Source organism: Bactrocera latifrons, unplaced genomic scaffold, assembly GCF_001853355.1.
Source record: "Bactrocera latifrons isolate USDA-ARS-PBARC rearing strain unplaced genomic scaffold, ASM185335v1 scaffold_182, whole genome shotgun sequence".
In the NCBI taxonomy this organism is placed as follows: Eukaryota; Metazoa; Arthropoda; class Insecta; order Diptera; family Tephritidae; genus Bactrocera; species Bactrocera latifrons.
This window is the reverse complement of record NW_017535319.1, coordinates 355,540-375,579: the sequence shown is the minus strand read 5'-3', so window position 1 is coordinate 375,579 and position 20,040 is coordinate 355,540. Positions and strand designations below refer to the sequence as shown.

Genomic DNA, 20,040 nt, shown 5'->3' with positions numbered 1-20,040 from the left:
TCTAGATCAAGCGATGAAATTGGGGCGGCATATTTTAACTGCCTGTGTTGTGGTTTCCTTAGTGCAAAGTGGAACGATCGGTCCTCATAAAATATAGTTCAAGTTATCCAAAGTAAAAGTTAAATTCTAACACATCTTCACATCATTAGTTTAGAATAATTTCATTAAACAACGATAATTTAACTTTTAAGCGTTTATTGACATATGATTATAAGTTATGTTGTCATCACTAGCAAATCTTACAAAAATATTTCTGAAAAGGTGGCAACGAAACCTAAACAAACGTGCAACTATCTTTTGTTTACAAAGGTTGTGTTTGGTTTAATTGAGACGGGGGGTTTAGTTTGACGAAGCAATAATAAAATGCTGAAGGATTTACAACAATTGTACGAAATGCACGCGGAAGAGCTGGAACATGTGAAGAAGAGTATTACGAAATATCTGTTGAAAATAGATGCAGTATATGATAAATTTATTAAAAACAAGGAAGCGCTTGAACAACAGAATGCAATCGCTATGATGGCCTATGACAAATACTTCACAATACTTTCGAACATGCTAGAAGTCGCGCGTAAATTTAATTTTCATTTATTTGTAAATGATCTGGATAAGAAGTCGACGCGTATCTTGTTTGAAGCGTTGGAATCATGTGAGCGGGAAGCACATATCAAATCTAAGATGTGCATGGAAGAGGAGCAACTCAGTTACGACTATAAAAATTTATCTATTCTACCTGCTGAAGAAAATGAGGACATAGACAAGGAGCTGTGCGCTGTAGAATATTTAAAAAAGGATATATCAATATATAAAGTAGGAAGTTTGATAAAAGCCTCAATTACCTATATTCTTGACTTGGATGCTCTGTATTTTTATATATGTGATGCGGAATCTAAAGACTTTCAACAAATCGCAAATTTGAAGAGTATGATCCATCTTAAGCAGTATACTGGATTTCCACAGGAAGATGAAGTTTTCGGTCTTGTACTTGATAATACAATTCTCCGTGCTATACGCATAAAATCAAACGAAAATAAAACACAAGTATTACTATTAGACTTTGGTGAAACAGCCACAATAACAGAAGCAGACGTAACTTACCGTTTACCAACAGAAATACAACGTATACCTGCCCAAGCAATGTTATGCAAATTGACGGGAATCAATGGTCGTAAGAATATACCGCAAAAACAGTTGCAAGTATGTTTACAAGAATTGGAATATATGAGCACAAATTTCATCCTAAAATCTAAAATAGACAGAGAGGGTACATTGATATTGGAACTCTATGAAGAAACATCAATGATAACACCGTTGACACCCTCGTCGGCATCAATAGAAGCTTCAAATAACAGCAAAGAAATTGTGGAAAAAACAAACAACACAAATCCATTTAAAAATACTACGGAATTCACCATTGATGACAGTGATGAAGCTATACCTCTGTCTGCATTATCCAACAATCCAATATTTACCGAGAGCAATGGCTTGACCGCTGAGGAGATGGATATTTTGGCTGAAGAACCACTCAATACATCCAACGCAATGAAAGCGGTTCTGGGTTACAGCCCAAAAGACGAAAAACGCCTTTGCCGTTTTTATGATCCGGAAACTGGTGCTTGTTTCAAGGGCGCCAATTGTCGGCTAGAGCATAGTCCATCACAACCAGAGGGATGGACTAAAGACAATATACCAACAAGAACTATAATTGATGATTATTCACCAGTGACACGTTATTCAGCCGGCCTTATGATAAATATTACTGTTACGCATGTGGGGCATATTGAGTATTTTCACGCGCAAATAAATGATCCAGAAAATATTATGGAACCGCTTATATGGAATGATGATGATATACCGCAAAGTATGCATTTGACTAAGCCACCAATGTTGTACGATCTGGTTCGAGCTCAATATGAAGATGGACTGTGGTATCGCGCTAAAATCATGGCTTTTGATGAATCTGCTAAAGTCTTCAAAGTATTTTATGTCGATTATGGTAATTATCAAAATGTCATGATCAAGCAATTAGCATATTGTGATCGGTCAACGGAGCATTTCCCATTTCAAGCAGTACTGTGTAGACTAGCAGACATTATGCAAAATTCAGAAGCATCTGTTGATTTGCATGAAAATGGTATTCGTACTCTAAATGCCCTAATTCTTAATCATACTTTCGATGTCAAGGTTGTAAGTCATGATGATGATTTAATAGTACGATTCATGGGAGCGCCATACTCTTCTTTTCCAAAGAGACTTATTGCAATGGGTTGTGCTAAGCAATTCCATTCAAATGTATCCAGTGATACAAAAATTACTTCCGTCACCAAATTCAATTCATCTATTTAGTTATAAATGTAAATACAATACGCCTAATTAAAATATTAGAGTACGATATTTATAGGAATCTAAAGATGTAATAAACATGTTAGCTTCGTTCCTTTATAAATAAAAACTAAAAAAACTTGTATTTTATTCCTTTTTATTTATACCATAAATATTGATAACATATTATTTTCTTATATCCTCTAAATTTTAATAATCATTTCATTGATTTCAAAATTTGTAAACTGTAATTTAATTATCATAACTTAACCAGACTAAAGAAAAATGAAAGCTCATATAAAATAAATAAAAACATACTCTTTACTAATACTACTAATAATGGTGGTTATAATATAATTTCTGCCTTTCTTTCGAATTAGTGAAGTGTTAGTGAATATAAAAGTTAAAAATATAAGTGTAAAATTCATTATAAATTAGATAAACAAACATTTTAAATAGCTGATTTTTTGAACTTTAAATGCAAATATCTCAAAAACCATAAGTCAGCGACAACTATATATAAATATATATATATTCTTGATCTGGAGGACTTCCTCTATCCGTACATACCCATTTTAACTCCGAAATCGAGGGATGCTATTCTAAATCGCAGCCGCCGAAAAAATTGTAACAAATGCAAAGCTTATATTAATTTATTTGAGTTAATTTGAAGTGTCCACATATTATACATAATATGGCAACCTTTTGTACCTCAATTGTCATAAGTACGAGCGCCAAATGTGTCTACATTTGTCCGGCATCAAGAAAAAAAGGAAATAAACAATAATCTTGAATAATGCAGGAAGATCAGCCAGCCATATTTGTAAGCAGTTTCATACATTAATACTATTACCAATTTAATAATTCCGCTTGTGTTTTTATTAGGCTGTAGTTGACCCATTGTGCAGTCGGTATGCCAACACGCTCACGGGTCAATTTGTTTCTGGTAGCAAAATTGCTTTATCTGCCTTTCGACCAATTACCAGTAATACAAGAGATGCTCCAACTGAATCTGCAGGCAAAGATGACGTATTGATACATATGTTACAACCAGAGTTTGTCTTTGATGATCCCATCCTACGTAGTCTTGTGGCCGAAGCGAATTCCACATTTGTAGCACTACAAGAGCTTAAAAAACGCGGCTCGAAAGCAGAATACATGAAAATTTCGCGGACTTATCGCAGTATTATACGAGCATGTCTTGAAAAATTGCAAGATGCTATGGCAACCGCAGAAGAAGCTGAAGATGCTGACGCACAAGCTAAATATCAACAATACATTTCAATATTCTATTCCATTGAATGTGTGTGGCATTTAAGTGAAATATTATTTCTGGATCCAACACCAACCAATGCGGTAGTCCCACAACTTCTCGATTGGATACGTTTCCATTTTCCTGCTTCGGAACGTATGGCCACTGATCTTCTTTTATTAGGTCGAGAAGCAAGTGATCACGATGATTATTGGCCAGCGCTTAAAGGTCTAATAATGCAGGGGCAAGTAGATGTGGCACGTGCTTTGCTACATCTACACCCACAAGCTGAAACGCCTCACTTTAAACTAACAGATCAAATATTGAAAACCATGCCGACTTATAGTGTAAGTTGCGCTTTGGAAATATTTTCATATGATTATAATAACTATTTATTATTTTTTTTTTTTAGATGCATGGTGCTACTTCAATACAAAAATTCCGTTCGCAGTGGCAGTATTGGCTCACTGACACCGAACGAAAAATTTCTGCAAATATTCTCGCCATTGAACCAAACCTAGAAGAACTAATTCAGGTGCGTAAAATCATTAAATATGCAAATAAAAAAAATAAAAATTTGTTTACAGTTAGTAACAGGTGATACACAAATGTGGAATACCCAAATACAAGAGACCGAATATTGGTATGAATTCTTTCCCGGTTATCTGTTCTACACAAATAATGCATGCAAGCATTTCGAATTGGGCAATGCAGCCAACACATGGCTATCGCGTTGGGCGCGCCTCAAAGGACACAACAGTAATGAGTTGCAAATGAAACAGTTAGATCGTGTTATACTTAGTCTCATGGAAAACGATATGCATCAAGTTATACATGCAATACAGCTGATGGCAGATAATCAGTGGTTCGTCACACATCTCACGGACTTGCTCTACAATGCTGGGCAGTTGCAAATAGTGGGCGAGAATCAAGTCAAGTAAGCATTACATGAAAAATAAAATTTTAAAGCGAAAAATTATACAAATAAATATTAATTTTTTTTTATATTTAGTGAATGCATAAAACTGCGTGACTCTTTGCTTTATGATTTTGGAAGCTCATTAATGACATGCAACTCTTTGTGGCAGTTAGGCATGGACTATCTGGACCATTGTGGTCAAGAGGGTAAGTTGTATAGTGTAATTATACAATTTACTTTTATTTTTATTTTTCGCATTTGAAGGTCAAGCCGCATTAGCGCTACTGCTCACGAAAATACCGTTCCGCACGGAGAAACAGGCATTAAAAATTATCGGCATTGCACAAAAGAAAGGATTTTTCGAAGCTGGTAAAAATCCTTATACTTATACATATGTTTTGACTTTTATACATTTTATTATTTCCTTTCTAGAGCAAGACATTTGTAAAATACAGTCAAAGAAATCACTTGATGAACAGCGTTATGGAAACGCTTTAGAGTGGGCTATACGCTCGAAAGACACGCTCTATGTCACAACGATAGCGGATTTTCTATTAAACGTATGTGTTTTTCTTTTAATTTATTGGATTTAGACTGTGTATTGTAAAATTGTTACTTTTTTACAGCACTATTCCAAAACCGGTGATATGCTCTGCCCAGACGTGATAGCAAATATTGGTGCAAAAATGTTCATATCGCCACGTTTAGTATTTTTAGTGAAATATTTTGATTTCTATCAATTTTATCGTAAGCGAGATTTTTTGCCTGCTGCCGAATTGCTGGTCAATCTCTTGGAGTCGAAGATTACACCGGAATAGTACGAAGAATTAGCTAATAGCTTGTTAGATTCATTAACATATTACGCTCTGCATTATTTACAGTTTTTGGCCTTCACTACTCATTGATTCCATACCATTGCTCGAATCGAAGGATCCAAAAATACTCTCCAAAGAAACTTGCGCCATACTACAGCACTTGGAAACTGAACTGGTGCCCTTGATAGATAAGAAGAAAAAACGTTTGGAAAAGTATCCGGATGTATGTTGTTTACATTTCAAAATTATGCACTTTATATAAAATTTTTCATTTTGATAATTAAATTTTTGTTTTTTTTTTTAATTAAAATTTTTTGAATTATAATTAATTTTTTTAACTTTTTAAAAATTATAATTTTTATTATTATTTAATTATTTTTGGTCTTTTGAAAAGTAAATTTTTCATAATTAATTAATTTTTGTTAAGATTGGTTTTTTTATAATTATTATTTTTTCCTTATAATTATTTATTTATAATTACTTTATTTTAAAATGAATTTTTCTTTATAGGAACCAATCAACATTCTAAAGGACTATCGCATCGAAAATATTGAGGAAATCATCAATTTACTACGTTTGGCCTGCGCACGCAATTTATCACGCGCTATTATAATTGAAAACACTGTTATGGGTTGAGTACTATTTATCATTCAATATTTATTGTTTAAAATTTAAACCTTAAATACAAATTGTTTACACGCCGCTTTTAGACATAAAAAATAATAGGTTGTTTCTGATTGTGGTTCCTTAGTCGGCTTCTACATTGGCTCTGTCGTCGTTACTATTAGTAATGTTTACAGTAAATATCTCTTAATAATTATAAATACATAAAAAATGTAGGTAGGATAAATTCAAGTGGTTCAATATTGTGATCCTATTGAATCATGTGTGTAAAATATTCGTTGGAAATATGTTTTCCAAACGTTTATTTCGTAATTACTTAATGCAGAACTAAATATACAACGGGTGAGTATACTACCATTAAACAAATAAACTTAAAGTAAAGAAGTAGAACTACTTATCATTTAAAAATCATACCACATAACTTTCTTTATATATATGTATATATATATTCAAACTATAAGAAATTACAACAAAAGGGCATATAACGTTCCACCTATTAAGCTTAACATATATTTAAACTTTCACACTATAGCTGCGGTGTGTGTAATACACAATACCGTAATTCATTTTTGTTGGTTTGAGTAACCATATAATCCTTAGTTACTTTGTAATTACGTGTATGAACGTGTGTAATACTTTAGCGCATTGATGCATTGCCTCATTAACAATTTCATTTGCTGCCTTTTATTTCGTTTTTCACTCGCCCCGTAGAGCGTTTACTACTTTCAGTTATGTTTTCTTTTTTTTTTTTAATTGTTTTCTCTTTCGAAATTAATATTTATTTGTATATTTATATATAATACTAGAATTTTTGCAGTTTTTAACGCATATATATTTTAGCGGTTATTAATTATACAACTATGTATGTATATATGGCCATGATTACGTTTCGATTTTCTTTTGTTAAGAGTATAATAGTGACTACAGGGTAGAGATTTGTTTGTTTTGTTAAATGTAATTGTTGTATATAAAAGCAAGATCGTAGGTATAAAAAATATAAAATTTTTGAAAAAATATAAAATTTTTGAAAATTTTTTTTTTCGAAAATTACTTGTAATAAGAGTTTTCTAATATTTGAGTTAAATAAATTTAACAAAAAATAATTCCCGGAGCTTAGTCAAAACGCCAGCTAGGAACACTACTGTTGCTTGCACGAGTTTCACAATATTTGCCATTGGCGAGACACACTACTGCCCGAACAGTAATAGAAAACAAATGCAAAGCCAGCTTTATATGTTACGATTACACGTCTTGTACAAGAAACTTAAAATAAAATATATATAACATTACATGAATTTCACAAGCTGCGGGGGGTAAGCAGCTAAGCCTGCATAATAGTAAAATTGAGAACATTTATACCAACAATATCGTTTTATGTGTACTGGTTATGCTCATATAAGAACCGAGGTAAATGTGAATTATTTAATATTAATTTTTTAGTCTAATTTTCAACGAACCAAGATAGTGAATATTTATGCCAACTTACGCATATACGCACAGCAGTTAACAGTTTAATTGTTGTATCAGTGTTTTTTGTAACTGAATATCAATTTTATATGTGAATCTTGGATTTTTTCATGTTCCTACTAATTTGTTTATTTGGAAACAGTATACTCGTACGGTGTTGGCGGTTAAAGCGTTTTTAATTTAATTTTGTATTGGATGTAGCGTTTGAAATGCCAACTGAATTAGCTGAATTTACACCAACCGTGCCGGAGACTGCACTAGCCACAGCAATTGAACTTAAACGCGATAGCGATGGTTCACGCTTTGGCGGTACAATGGGTTTATTGGGGGGTATAGGTGGTGGTGCACCACGTGCGCCAGCCGGTGGTACTGTAACGGGTGGTACAGCAATTGGCACTGGATGTGGCGCCGTCGCCGTCTGATCCAGCGAGTGCGATGCGGCAGCAGCTGCAGCTAAAGCTGCATATTTACCGCCTGGTGCACGCTGTATAGTTGCTGTTGGCTGCATTTTCACAGGCGATGGGGATGGTGGTGCACCCGCTACAATCGAACCAACAGCACCAACTACACTACCGGCTGTTAAATTACTTGCTGTTGAGGTAATTGCTGCTGATATTGCAGCAGCTACAGTTGTTGTGCTATCACCGATTATATTGCCTGCATTGGCTAATGCAACTGTTTGTAGCGGTATGGCAGTTGCAACTGATTGTGCTACTGCTATAGCGGGCAGTGCATTGCCTACACCGCTGCGCAATGTCTGACCGGGCGCACGTGCAATGCCGGTTGTTGGACCAGAAACGGGTACACTCGTTACAGTCGCTGTTGGTTGCACGATTTTCGCAATATTTACCATTGGTGTGGCACATGCATCATCTGTAAAATAGAAATTGTTTAGTTTTCTTACACAAATTTATAAAAAGTAGCATAAAATCGATGCAAATAAAGAAGCCGCTAATAAAGCATGTGACACAAAATTTACTGACATTTAATAAACAACCAACATTATAAGGTATAGTTTAAATAAGACGATATAATGAACATAAAAGTTGTAAGTCAGAGATTACCTTAAAAATTGTTAGTGAAAATAATGCCGCGATTTTTTAAGTGATAAAATGCTAATAAATAAAGTCACCTTTATAAATTGGGTTAGAAGAGGGTAACTTGGTTTGACTTTAATAAATAATGTTGAAAGAGTTTAGCAAAATTTTTCCGCTTGAAATAAAAATAATTCTTCAATTAAAATTTATGTAAATATGCTATAATATGTATGCTTATGTTGCACGCTCACCACTAAGAGTTCTAGCTTTGGCACCGCCAACAAGTGTTCCGCTCACACCAGCCGCCACACTTTGTTGCAATATCTGTTGCTGTTTCTTTAAAGCCTCATTCTCAGCACGCAGCAACGCTACCTCTTGTTCGAGTTCTTTAATTCTGCAAATGCGAAGAATTATTATACAATATTAATTGACCTGGCGAAAAAAAGTACCGCGTCTCTTCCTTGGCAGCGGTCAATTTGAATGTTTTGCGTTCATTTTCAAACGCAGCAGATTGCTTCTCCATTTCCTCTTCCATACGTAATGACTTTTTACTCTCTTCTTCTAGACCTTCCGCAATAGTATCGGAACGTTGCTTCTCCTCTGCTAGTATCTGCGCCAAGTCCTCTGACCGTTTACCTAAGATGGTTCATTATATAAAATAATATTTATAATATTGAAATGAGACGGCTTTATCCCAAAAAGTGGTAGCTACACAGCTACTAACCCTCTTCAATGTACTTCATAAGAATCTTTTTACGTTCAGCTATAAGCAAGAGAACTATTTGCTTTTGACGATTTCGTTCGTAATCCAAAGTTTCTTGCAGCTTTTTCATTTCTTTTTCCATTTTTTTCAATTGCGCTCGTTCCTCTTCCAACTCTTGTCGTAACTTAGTCCTCTCTAGTTCTAAACCATAGGTAATGTCATCACCCTGAGCTGTGTCATGTTCATGCTTTCGCTTTTCTTCTTCTAATTCCTGCAACATACGTTGATTGTTTTCCAAAGACTCTGTAAGTATGTTGACCATACGCAAATGCGTGGCACGTTGTTTGCTAACCATTTGATATTGTTGCTCCATTTGCTGTTCAATTATTTGTCGCACTTCCATTTCTGCTTGAGCCGCTTGTGTTGATGATTCTCGCGATATCATATTGCCGGCTAGTGCTATTTTATCACGGAAAATTGCCGCATATGGATCATTTGATTGCACACGTTTGGTACGCAGTTGCGTTATATATTGTTTGACTCGTTCATTCCTTAATGCAGCAATTACGACGTCGCGAGCTTGAAGTTCACCCTCCAAAAAATATAGCATCTTTACAAGTTCACTATGCGGTATTTCGGTTCTTCCTAAAGTTTGGCCAGGCTTTTGACCCAAGCCCGGTTTCATAGTTTGAAATTCATGCGTGGCGTTTATAGTTGCACTATTACTGCTGCACGCACCACCGCTACCCGCTAAACCATTATCAACTAGCTTATCCACAAATCGGGCAGTTCCGCTGTTTTCTGAGGCAAATGGATCCACAGAATTTTGTTCCATTTCGTCGCGTTATGACTTCACATAAAAGTACAAGTTTTATTAGTAATTCGATTATGTACTAAACAAGCTAATCAACTAGAACATATTTTTACATACATTTTTCAGTACTTAAGATAGCCTCTCGAATAGAAACTAATGTTCCATAATAAACTAACACAGTTCAATTTAATTGTGCACTATTAGTTAAAACCACTTCGAATCTTTAAATTTCTCTTAAAATTTTCCAATTCTTCCAATTTTCTTTGTTGTCATTTTTATCTCCTTATGTACCCAATGAAGTTTTCAAATGTCACATCGGTTGCTGAAGCAAAAAAGAAAACCAGGGTTGCAAATACGTTTTTAAGTATTCTTAAAAAGTATAATACACTCATCCCATGTTTTTTCAGATTAAAAAAAAAGTATATAAATAGAAACACCGTTATATAATAGGTTCTAATTAGATAAATTATATTATTTGAAAATATTTGAAAAATCAATTTATTTATTCTAAATAAAAAATGCACCTTTATGTATGTAAACATTTATAATATCTTACTTCTTGTCTCCCCAGAGACATTTATTGGTTGCTAAGTCTCCTTATTCGTAACTTCCCGGATTTTTATCCGCTCAAGGATTGTTACTCGGCAGCATTGCTGCCAATTAGTTGATTTGGCATCTCGATAGGCAATGTACATTGCTAGCAATCCGGCAAATGTGTGGGCACTTGATTCATGAATCATTAGAGTGGTAGGGTGCAGATAAGTTGTCAACGAGGTCATCCAATGGAAGACCCAGGAAAATTGTTGTTTGGACAGTCGGACCATATGTAGAGTGGTGTCAGATGTGTAGGATTAGCTGGGCATACAAAGAGATGGTTAGTCATGCGTGGCCTCGTCGCACACTGGTCATATATTTGGTATTCTGGATAATTAGGAGTTTAATCTGCTATAGTATAGTGACGGATCTTCTCTCAACCAGCGTAGACCCGACAGATCACTGCGTTGCGGCTACTGCGACTATAGCGAGAATCACCAAAATTGCCCCAGCAGACTCAACTGAAGTTCGAGGAAGTCGCATCGGGCGGATACCAAGGGTGCTCGCAAAAGGAAATGGAAAAGAAGGTGCCGATTGCCCTCTATCACCAGTCGGCAATCGCGGCGGACATGACGACCCTCGCAGAAAGGGTATGAGTGGTTAAAGCCTTAAGTGATATCTGAGGCATATTCGGGAGAGGAAGACTCTTGAGATAGCAAAGAAATTGGCACAAAACAGGGTTAGAGGTAGAGCCTCCTCTCGAAGCGGTGTGAAGATGGCAAATCCGCGTCCGTGAGCAAAGTAAACAGGGGAACTCGGAGTCGTCCATTCAACTCAACCCTGACCATCAGGCGAGGTAGCCAAAAGGCAACGCCTTCGATCACCCTAACCGCGAAACGTAATAGCGGGCAAACAAGGCCGCAGTCTCCTGTTATAAATAATTATTGTACGGAGTGCAGTGTTCTGGCATATCAGAAGCACCTGCGCTATATTTTAATTTATAATCGAAGACATGTAAATATTTGTTTTTAAAAATATTAATTTATTTTTTAAAAGTAAACGGTTTTCCTAAATTGTATGCTAAAGAGTTTCGTATACGCTTCCCCACCAATCGTTCTGCGTATGGTACCAATGGTGGGGAACGTACAAATATTCCACGCGCATGTGGTGTCCATGCTTTGAATGAACAATCACTGGCATAAGGCACTCTCAGTCCCACCCAACCAGCTGACGATAAAACTATTTCAGAGCTGATTGCGTCCTCATACTTGCCCACAAGTTGGATAACTTCATTAGAACTTTTTAATCCTGGCCAACGAGCTAGACGTGCCTCATTGCCGTTTGGTAGGCTGAGTACTTCCGTGCCAAGGTATTCTTTGTACATTTTTTCAGCGTTTTCCGTGTGAGTAATAACCAAAGGTAGGCATAAAGAACTGAATACAAATACTTTTACCCAGTCAATATCAACGTATTTACATTCTAAGAAATCCAAACGAGCTAAACCAGCTAGGAAGAGACTCATACCCGGTTTGAGGCGTATAGCTCTGGGTAAAATCATATTAGGAGGCGTCAATTGCTGCAATTCTTGTGTTGTAAGCAATTCTGTAAATTGCTCTGGGTGCATTACTCCTGGTGTGTCGTAACACCACTTAGCTTCACGATATCGTGGATCTCTTTCATTCAACGCAACTATTGGTTGTGTTCCGGTAGAAACAGCAAATGCATCAACAGTTTCTTCAGTCTTAACGAAAGTCCTGCCAATTTTACCCACAAGACGGGCTGCATTAATGTCGCCAGTCTTCTGGGCTTTCTGTCGGCGATTTGCGTTCTCAGCGTACTTTTGTGAACGTTCGGAAGTTAGCCGTTGGAAACGTTGATATATTCGTATGTCTGAAGGTCTGTGTATAGGGAACTTCAGCATTTGAAGAGTCGTACCTGGCCAAGGGCAGGTCGTCGCTTTGCGAACTAAATCCGTAGCCTCTGGACGGCAGTAATCAGAATTCAAAAGAATATTGAAGAGGGTACTTTTTCCAACATTCGTGCAACCAACTAAATAAACGTTTCCTTTGTATGCCCATATTTTGTGAAGTTGAGTTATAAGTTCTTCAATTCCGTAGCCCGTTTTAGCAGAAATTAAGCTAATATGTTTAATATTGAGCGAGTCGAACCCACACTGTAGCATTTGATCTTTCAAACAGCTTTTAACATGAGCCAAGTAATTATTATGATCCCGTGGTAGTAAATCTACTTTATTACCAACTACAAACACTGGACGTTTATGGCCAAGAACATCGCCTATACCTGGCCATATAGAGCATGGGAAATCTAATAGATCTACAATTACTATTGCTAAAGCATATTCATCTTTTATGCGAGATATAGTTTCGACGTATGACTCGGGACTTATTTCAATATCTAAAGCAATATTATAATTGTTTAGAAAATGACAGCGCTGACATGTTATGGTTTGGAGTTCTTTATTTGTGCGACCTTTGAATATCTCTGCAGGAATGTATCCTAGATAAAGTACATAATTTTTGTTACATAACATTCATGTAGTTTAAAATTCAGTAACTTAATTAGTAACTAACCTGGCAAATTAGTCCGAGTACAGTGCAAATGCGCTCCACAACCACTGCAAGGCACGGATGACGGACTTATACTATTATCGGCTGTACCGTAAGGTGGGTGTTTCCCGTCATCGTTGCCCTCATAGAATTCGTAATCTTCCATCCAATTGTTTGGAAAATTGTTATTATTATTATCGTCCACATTAACACCTGTCTCTTATACACATCTAGATGTGTATAAGAGACAGGACTTATACTATTATCGGCTGTACCGTAAGGTGGGTGTTTCCCGTCATCGTTGCCCTCATAGAATTCGTAATCTTCCATCCAATTGTTTGGAAAATTGTTATTATTATTATCGTCCACATTAACACTGCGCTGTGGCTCAGCTATAAGTGGTTGTTTTTGTAGTTGTCGTAATGTACGCTTTTCCTTAAGAATCTCTTTATGTTTATACGCTCGTAGTTGTTGAGGACTCATAAATTCTACTTGTTCTTGTAATTTGTTACTATATAAAATTAAAGGATGCTCGGCATACCTCAGTTGTGCAAGATTCCATTCAGCTTGTCGTAATGATAACTTATGGTCATTTTTGGTTTCATTGCTAGTCTGTTGAAATAAAGTGTTGCTACAAAAGCGTACATTGTGCTTAATATAACTTTGTATAGGATATTTAATTGATCTTCGTAACGAAAGCATTTTAAAATATAGTTTTAATTATCATAATACGGTTAAAATTTTAAACAACAAGAAAACTATGAATTCACGTGCAAATAAGAATATTGGAATTGTTATTCATAACACAAATCAGCTGTTACGCGTTTGTTCTTGCTGTAGGGAACAAATAAGACCAGGGAACAGCTACTGGCTGATAGGGTTTTTTCATTTTATTTTATTGTGCAGTGTAATAAATACGAAGTTTTCGAAACTTCTTTTAAATTCTCAACAAAATAAGAATACAATACCGAAACTTTAGTTATTATTCGAAATTTAAAGACCTATGTTCTTATCATTATTAGTCACAACCCACATTTGATTTATATGTATATATATCAACCACATTAATATATAATATTATTTCAACGCAGTTATTTAAAAAAGAAATACAAGAAACAAGTCGTATAGTTTATGTTATTTAGTAAGCAAAATTTTACAATGAATCGATTAGCAACTCTGTCAAACTGTTCTCAATGTAAACTCGCTATAAAGTAAATAATCGAAAGGAAAGAAGAACGACTTTCATTTTGTTTTTCTCGCTGAAACTGAAAGGCGGTGACTGAGTAGAGTATTGTTTTCCATCGGTTGCATCGAATAGTGCAAAACAAGCGGAATCTTTCCAATTACCATTGCGTGTGCACTGTGGAATATCGAACGTGTAAAATATAAATTAATAGAATAAAAAGTAGTAAATTGGAAATTAGAAGATTAATTTTCTTTTAAAAAGGAAGCGAAAAAGTAGAAGTGGAAAGTGAAAGAGGAAAAGAAAGAAATAGATAGCCGAAGCGAAATCTTGGAGAAAAGTAACGGAAGAAGAAGAAATTGTGCGGTGAGCATTTCTGTGTTGAATGCCGTGAAAGACGAAAGAAAAAGCAAGCCAGCTAGTACTAGAGAAAGGAGCAGAGCAGCGTGTGCTTAATAAAAAAAAAAAGTATTGAAAAAGAGGTAAGCTTAGGAAACAGTGGTGCGGTGAAAGCAAGATTGAATGACGAAATGACCATGTATGCATACATGAAATTTAGTGAGTAACAAAGGAAAGCAAAAATAGTGAATAGATCCTGTGTGCTTTGTGAAGTTAAAATTATTCATAAAATAAAGCGTTAATAGAATGCAGGTAATTCATATGCTAGATGTATATGTATGTAGTGCATCAAAAACTAGTGGGTGATAGCAATGTGCACACTGTTGAAATATAAGGAAATTGCGAAAGAAGTTTTTTGTAAGCAAGCAAATGAAACCGTGCACGCGTTATATATGTTTGTGTGTTTTTGACTTGAATGCGTGTACTTGTGTAAATGGAGTAAAGTCGTCGTTGATCGACAGTGGATTTGTTGAAGTAAAAGCAAAGAGCTAGGAAATTGAGAGAGAAAGAGTAGCCACACAATTGCGAAGAAGCAATAAGCAAAGAAGTGAAGTGAGCGTGGCATAGTTGAAAAAAACGAAAAATGAGTCCAAGGCGACCTAAAAAACAATTTCTATGAAAAAGTGGTTTTTCTAGAAATGTAAGTTGGGCTTTTATTGTTCAGTTGTTGTTACTAAACTACCGTGCCTGCAGTGACTATTTATCGTTGTGTGTACTCTTGTTCGATTTGCTAGCCACCGTCTGATGACCATGTTGAAGTCGTTGTTTGGCTGGTATTGGTTGTGCAAGTGCAATAGTAAACTCAAGAGGCAATGGTATGCTTGTAAAGATGTCGGCAAGCAAGAAGTGCATTTATTACACAATATTTTTTTTTTCATTTTTGCTTTGTATTGCTACTTCGTATTTACTTTATCAACGGAGAAAATTATAAGAGGAAATTCGGTTTTTAATCGTTAAGGGTAGAATTTGTCATATTCAAAACAGCAAGTTTTTTTCTATCTTTTCTACTAGTTTTAAATGCAAAAATTTGTGCATATTTAACAGGTGTGTATGCAAGTCCATAATTTGTATTTATTTATTGTGTCCAATAATGATATTCCTACCTTGCCGATAAGGAAACTTTTATAATATCAACTAAGCAATCACTGATCTGATATTGATTGTTTCGCGCCAAAATGCACCTTGCTAAAACGGAACTTACTATACAATAATGATCAGCAAAAACAGATAGTACGACGTAGATTTATTTTTATATACATGTTATTTAAAAGTACATGCCGCCGTACATAGCTGATGAAATTTAAAAAATGCGAGTGAATTCGTTGGAAGCTGCTACTCTTTGGCCTCTATAAAACTTTTTGCTATTACAAAAGTATGTGTTTGTAGTCGTTATTGTTTAGCCTAGGCTTGGATTCTTCGCTTTTAGTTGCTTAGTTGGATGTCGCAACTTTTTACCAGCAACAACAAAGTTAAGTGTCGGCAGTAAAACACATTAGTGTGGTGTTGTTGTCAAAGTTGCGAAAGAACTGTAACTGACGAAAAACTACTCTGGAATCAAGTAACTGCCGGTGAATACAATACTAACATAACGCTGTCTATTCACGTTACGACGAAAGTATTGCGGGCTCAATAGTTGCGAGTTTGCATGAGTTTTCTGTGTTGGGATCAAAATATATAGAATAGGAAGAAAAATAATGATTTTGTTAATACTCTATAAAAGTCACACTCTTTTATAACGACTTATATGTGTGTCATATCTATAGCTACTGTGGTTAAATGACTAAGAAGACGGGCTATGATATTTATTTTCTACATTTACATTCTTCTGTATATAAAGTATCTACGCCTGCCATGGCGTTTGTAGTAACTAAAAGGAAACGTCGGGGAGCTTCCTTTTTCAATATAAGCTCCGAAGAAATAGTTTAGATCCAGCAATATAGCATATAGCTTCATTATAAACTTACCGATCTAAATCAAGATAAATCTTAAAATATCGCTAATATGCGAAATATGGTTATCACAACTAAATATTAGCCCAATAAGTTTAAATATTTTATTCATATTTTCTATTTTATTAAATTATAGCTCGAAAAAAGTCAGAAAATAATTATTGTATAAAACATATTTACTGCACAGCAACTCATTATTTATGCTGGCTTAGCGCTTTTACACAACTCATTGGACGATTTTCTACTGAGCAGACAGACAACACAAGCGATAATGGAAGAAAAAAAAAAAACAAATGCTATGGTTGCACAATGAAATGTGAAATAAATCGCTCAGGGAAAAGTATGACAAAGCTAAACTTAGCTCGCTTTTTAACATTTACACTCTCTTTCTCTTAGTATTTTTTTCCAATGCTACACATTCCCACATACATACAGGTATGCGTTTTAAGCTGAAACTCTGCGCAGGCGTAGCGACAGTGATCAGAGCAACTGATAGAGTAAAATAAAAAAAGAATATTGCGTTGGGAGGGTGTTAAGTGAGATAATGCTTTGTATGCGGAATTTTTATGGCAAACCTTTACGTTACAACCATGTGGTAAAATGTACTATAAGTGCCTTTTCACAAAGTGCTGCTTCTACATAAGTCTAAATTAGTGTTTTAGTAAACGGCTTCAGACCATCAAAATATTTCAAATTAGTAAATTGTAAATAACACAAAGCGTATTAAATATAAAAATGAAAAAACAAGACTTCAGATATTTGTAATATATAGACAATTGATGACAATTGTCAATTGGGCTAGTAGCACAATAATATGGTATTTGCTAAATTTACTGTCGGGTATAGCATATGTGTAAACCAAAACCTATATTGTAGCTCTATGTATGTATGTAGTTTATGGTATGAGGCAATGTTTTGGTTGCTACCAACGCTGAATCACCAGTTATGTGTCGGTTGACTCTCTGTACGTAGATGATGCAGTGCAGCGTCGCGCAGTGGGACAGCTAGCTAGCAAGCTAACAGCGCAGAAATTGCCTTGAAAAGTGAAAGGTATTTTTTTCGCTTAGATTGGTAACGTTGTACGCTTGCTCTCCACTCTGCTTATTGCACACGGTTGGCTCATTTTACTTAGCTGTTTTTCTCCTTTTACTTTTAATGCTTTCATACCTGCATATACTCGTATGTATATTTCGTATAAATATTTATGCATGTGCATATGTCATACAAATGGATGTATTTAAAGAGCGCCGTCAAAAATACATATGCACGTGTGCTTGGCTTAAAGTTTTGTGGGAGCTTCCAGTCGAGCAATTGTGGTATGAAGCAACATCTTACATTATTTGGTTTTGTATGCATGATGTTAGCGCAGTTGCATATTCAATAACTTCATATATACATACATATGTATGTGTACTATGTCAGCATTTATTGTGGACGTTTGACATTTTTCGTAAAAAAATTGAAAAAAATAAATCAATTAATATTTTTGTTTTTAATATATTACTGTATAGTACTGAAAAAAAAATTATTTTTTCTTAATATTAACAATTTATTAATTAATATCACATATTTAATACCGAAATTGCTTAAATTTTTAAAAATTTAACTTTCATAAATTTTTAGTAAAATACATGGTTTACAGCTTTGTTGAAAAGTTTTGTTATTTGAATGCTTAAATACTTTCGAGTTCCTTATAAATTTAATATCCTGATGAAAATACAATTTGAAAGTAAACACATTTTCAGTAAACTGAATAACTGCATTTCTGTGTAGCAACTAGTCTAATCAAGTAAGATTGCGAAAATTATTAAACAGAACATTTACATACATAACATGCTGATTACCCTATGATGTTTTCAATTTCTTAAAGCATCTAATTGATTGGCGACCTATTTAATTGTTGTTCTACACTTGCAGTATGTGTTTTTTATTTATTATTTTTTTATACATATGTACATATTTCCTATTGCACAAAAGATTTTGTGTCCAAAGAGAATACTCATACAAACACGAAATTTGTAACTACAAACGAGTACTTTGAGTGCTGTGCGGAATGCAGCTTTTTCCTGAACTAAAAGTAGATTTCCTTGCGCGAAAAATGTTTGCATTTTACTGATTTTCGAATGTGGGTATTGTTTTGACATTTTATTCTGGATGCCAGTTAGCGACTTTTGGAGAATTTTCCGTTAGCATCTTATAAACATAAATTAATTTTTTTGTTTTTGTAATATGTGCATACAACAGTTAAATTTTTTTAATTTGTAGTGATATTTCCATTTTACATTTGTTGATCATCAACAATTTTACAACACGCTCTCTCTACAATTAATTAACCCTTGTATAATTAGATTTCATTTAGCAAAGGGAAATTTACTTACTTATAATACATACATCTACATATGTTCAATGTGTAAATATATGTATTTACATTTTTTATTATTTACAGAAATTCCCAACCTATCCAAATCCAGCAACAATAATAAAATAGAAGTAGCGGAAACGCTCTCGTGAGTTGAATTACTGATCGCGCAATACACGGCATGCAGATCTGATTGCAACTGTGCATTGAACGCAGTAAATGCAAGAGCCCAGAAGAAAAGCCAACAACGTGAGAGCGACTTGTCGTATTTTATTATTATTTTTGTATTTGCTGCGAATTCTCTTTGTGAGCACTCAAAAGTGAAAGACAAATAAGAAAAAATAATATTTTTACTAAACGCTGAAAAGATCAACAGCACTATTTGCCGTACAACGTTATAGTGATCCATCAACAACAACTACTACATACGTGTAACGCGAATTAAATTGAAAACGTTGGAGCAGCAGCATCAGCGACAGTAACAGCAAGAGACTAGCAAACAGCAATACCAACAACACTTCCGATACGGTATAGTTTGCATAGGTTTTGTGGAGCGCCCAAGAGCGTGTGAAGTTGTTTGTATTGGAGTAAAAAGCACTGTGTGATTTGGAATATTTCTTGTTGTCGTCTCTTGACCCATATTGGACTCTATTTCTCAAAACGGTTGCAGCTTTGACAATAAAATAATTAGAATTTCAATAAATAGAAAAACGCTTTTCATACACACTTTTTGGAAAATTCATCAATTTAAATTTTACATATTATAACGGATTGGTCCAACGTCAAAGGGCGCTGCGCTGTACTAAATAAATTATTTCCGATTTCCTGACTGCGTTCGTAAATAAAAAAAAGCCGCTTTAATGATGTCGTCTGATCAACAGTTTTTCCTAAAATGGAACGATTTCCAAACGAATATGGTGACCTCGTTCCGGCACCTGAGGGACGAGAAAAGTTTTACAGACGTAAGTATTGTACATTTTATGTATATTAAAATTTTCAAATTAAAAAAAGTAAAATATTGCTGTGTGCCCGCGTTTGATAACGGGTTTTTTAATAATTAAAAATAGCTTTAAAAGTGTAAATTTATGGTGAAATA

The 20,040-nt window shown here is 34.8% G+C and overlaps 5 protein-coding genes across 8 annotated transcripts in view; 3 read left to right on the top strand and 2 right to left on the bottom strand.

The window, feature by feature from the left end:
- Positions 1-296: 296 nt before the first annotated feature.
- LOC108967308 lies at positions 297-2,431 on the top strand. The gene has a single exon (XM_018930620.1). The coding sequence runs from the start codon at positions 364-366 to the stop codon at positions 2,344-2,346; it is 1,983 nt and encodes a 660-aa protein (XP_018786165.1). The 5' UTR covers positions 297-363; the 3' UTR covers positions 2,347-2,431.
- Positions 2,432-3,118: 687 nt separating this feature from the next.
- Positions 3,119-6,031, top strand: LOC108967307 (nuclear pore complex protein Nup85). Its single transcript, XM_018930619.1, has 10 exons — positions 3,119-3,145; positions 3,208-3,921; positions 3,987-4,109; positions 4,162-4,511; positions 4,587-4,699; positions 4,758-4,862; positions 4,926-5,053; positions 5,120-5,310; positions 5,375-5,531; positions 5,819-6,031. The coding sequence occupies exons 1-10, from the start codon at positions 3,119-3,121 to the stop codon at positions 5,942-5,944; spliced, it is 2,034 nt and encodes a 677-aa protein (XP_018786164.1). The 3' UTR covers positions 5,945-6,031.
- Positions 6,032-7,076: 1,045 nt separating this feature from the next.
- LOC108967306 (uncharacterized protein CG10915) lies at positions 7,077-10,247 on the bottom strand. Of its 2 annotated transcripts, XM_018930617.1 has the most exons (5): positions 10,071-10,247; positions 9,161-9,989; positions 8,886-9,072; positions 8,688-8,830; positions 7,575-8,272 (listed from the first exon to the last, which is right to left on the bottom strand). In XM_018930617.1, the coding sequence occupies exons 2-5, from the start codon at positions 9,972-9,974 to the stop codon at positions 7,575-7,577; spliced, it is 1,842 nt and encodes a 613-aa protein (XP_018786162.1). In that variant the 5' UTR covers positions 9,975-9,989; positions 10,071-10,247. The 2 variants fall into 2 exon arrangements, with proteins under 2 accessions (XP_018786163.1, XP_018786162.1); XM_018930618.1 differs by lacking the exon at positions 10,071-10,247 and having other exon boundaries at positions 7,077-8,272; positions 9,161-9,974.
- A 1,261-nt stretch (positions 10,248-11,508) lies between these two features.
- On the bottom strand, positions 11,509-13,832 carry LOC108967292 (nitric oxide-associated protein 1). The gene is made up of 3 exons (XM_018930598.1): positions 13,432-13,832; positions 13,079-13,267; positions 11,509-13,004 (listed from the first exon to the last, which is right to left on the bottom strand). Exons 1-3 carry the CDS (start codon positions 13,754-13,756, stop codon positions 11,530-11,532), a joined length of 1,989 nt encoding a protein of 662 aa, XP_018786143.1. The 5' UTR covers positions 13,757-13,832; the 3' UTR covers positions 11,509-11,529.
- Positions 13,833-14,291: 459 nt separating this feature from the next.
- LOC108967318 (longitudinals lacking protein-like) overlaps positions 14,292-20,040 on the top strand; it is an 8,601-nt gene continuing 2,852 nt past the window's right edge. Inside the window, exons 1-3 of one of the 3 annotated variants that reach the window (XM_018930636.1) lie at positions 14,292-14,432; positions 14,502-14,719; positions 19,032-19,906. In XM_018930636.1, coding sequence (XP_018786181.1) covers positions 19,805-19,906 — 102 coding nt within the window. In that variant the 5' untranslated portion in view covers positions 14,292-14,432; positions 14,502-14,719; positions 19,032-19,804. Of the gene's footprint in view, positions 14,433-14,501; positions 14,720-14,805; positions 14,889-15,493; positions 15,681-19,031; positions 19,907-20,040 lie in introns of those variants that run through there. The other 2 variants (XM_018930638.1, XM_018930639.1) reach the window with 2 other exon arrangements.

Coding starts and splice junctions, on each gene's coding strand:
- LOC108967308 (XM_018930620.1), top strand. CDS start 364: ATGCTGAAGGATTTACAACAATTGTACGAAATGCACGCGGAAGAGCTG.
- LOC108967307 (XM_018930619.1), top strand. CDS start 3,119: ATGCAGGAAGATCAGCCAGCCATATTT. Junction 3,922..3,986: donor AAACCATGCCGACTTATAGT/GTAAGTTGCGCT, acceptor TTTTTTTTTTAG/ATGCATGGTGCTACTTCAAT. Junction 5,054..5,119: donor TAGCGGATTTTCTATTAAAC/GTATGTGTTTTT, acceptor ACTTTTTTACAG/CACTATTCCAAAACCGGTGA.
- LOC108967306 (XM_018930617.1), bottom strand. CDS start 9,974: ATGGAACAAAATTCTGTGGATCCATTTGCCTCAGAAAACAGCGGAACT. Junction 8,831..8,885: donor GCTGCCAAGGAAGAGACGCG/GTACTTTTTTTC, acceptor TCGCATTTGCAG/AATTAAAGAACTCGAACAAG. Junction 8,273..8,687: donor CAAAGCTAGAACTCTTAGTG/GTGAGCGTGCAA, acceptor TCTATTTTACAG/ATGATGCATGTGCCACACCA.
- LOC108967292 (XM_018930598.1), bottom strand. CDS start 13,756: ATGCTTTCGTTACGAAGATCAATTAAATATCCTATACAAAGTTATATT. Junction 13,268..13,431: donor TATAGCTGAGCCACAGCGCA/GTGTTAATGTGG, acceptor TATAAGAGACAG/GTGTTAATGTGGACGATAAT. Junction 13,005..13,078: donor TACTCGGACTAATTTGCCAG/GTTAGTTACTAA, acceptor TACTTTATCTAG/GATACATTCCTGCAGAGATA.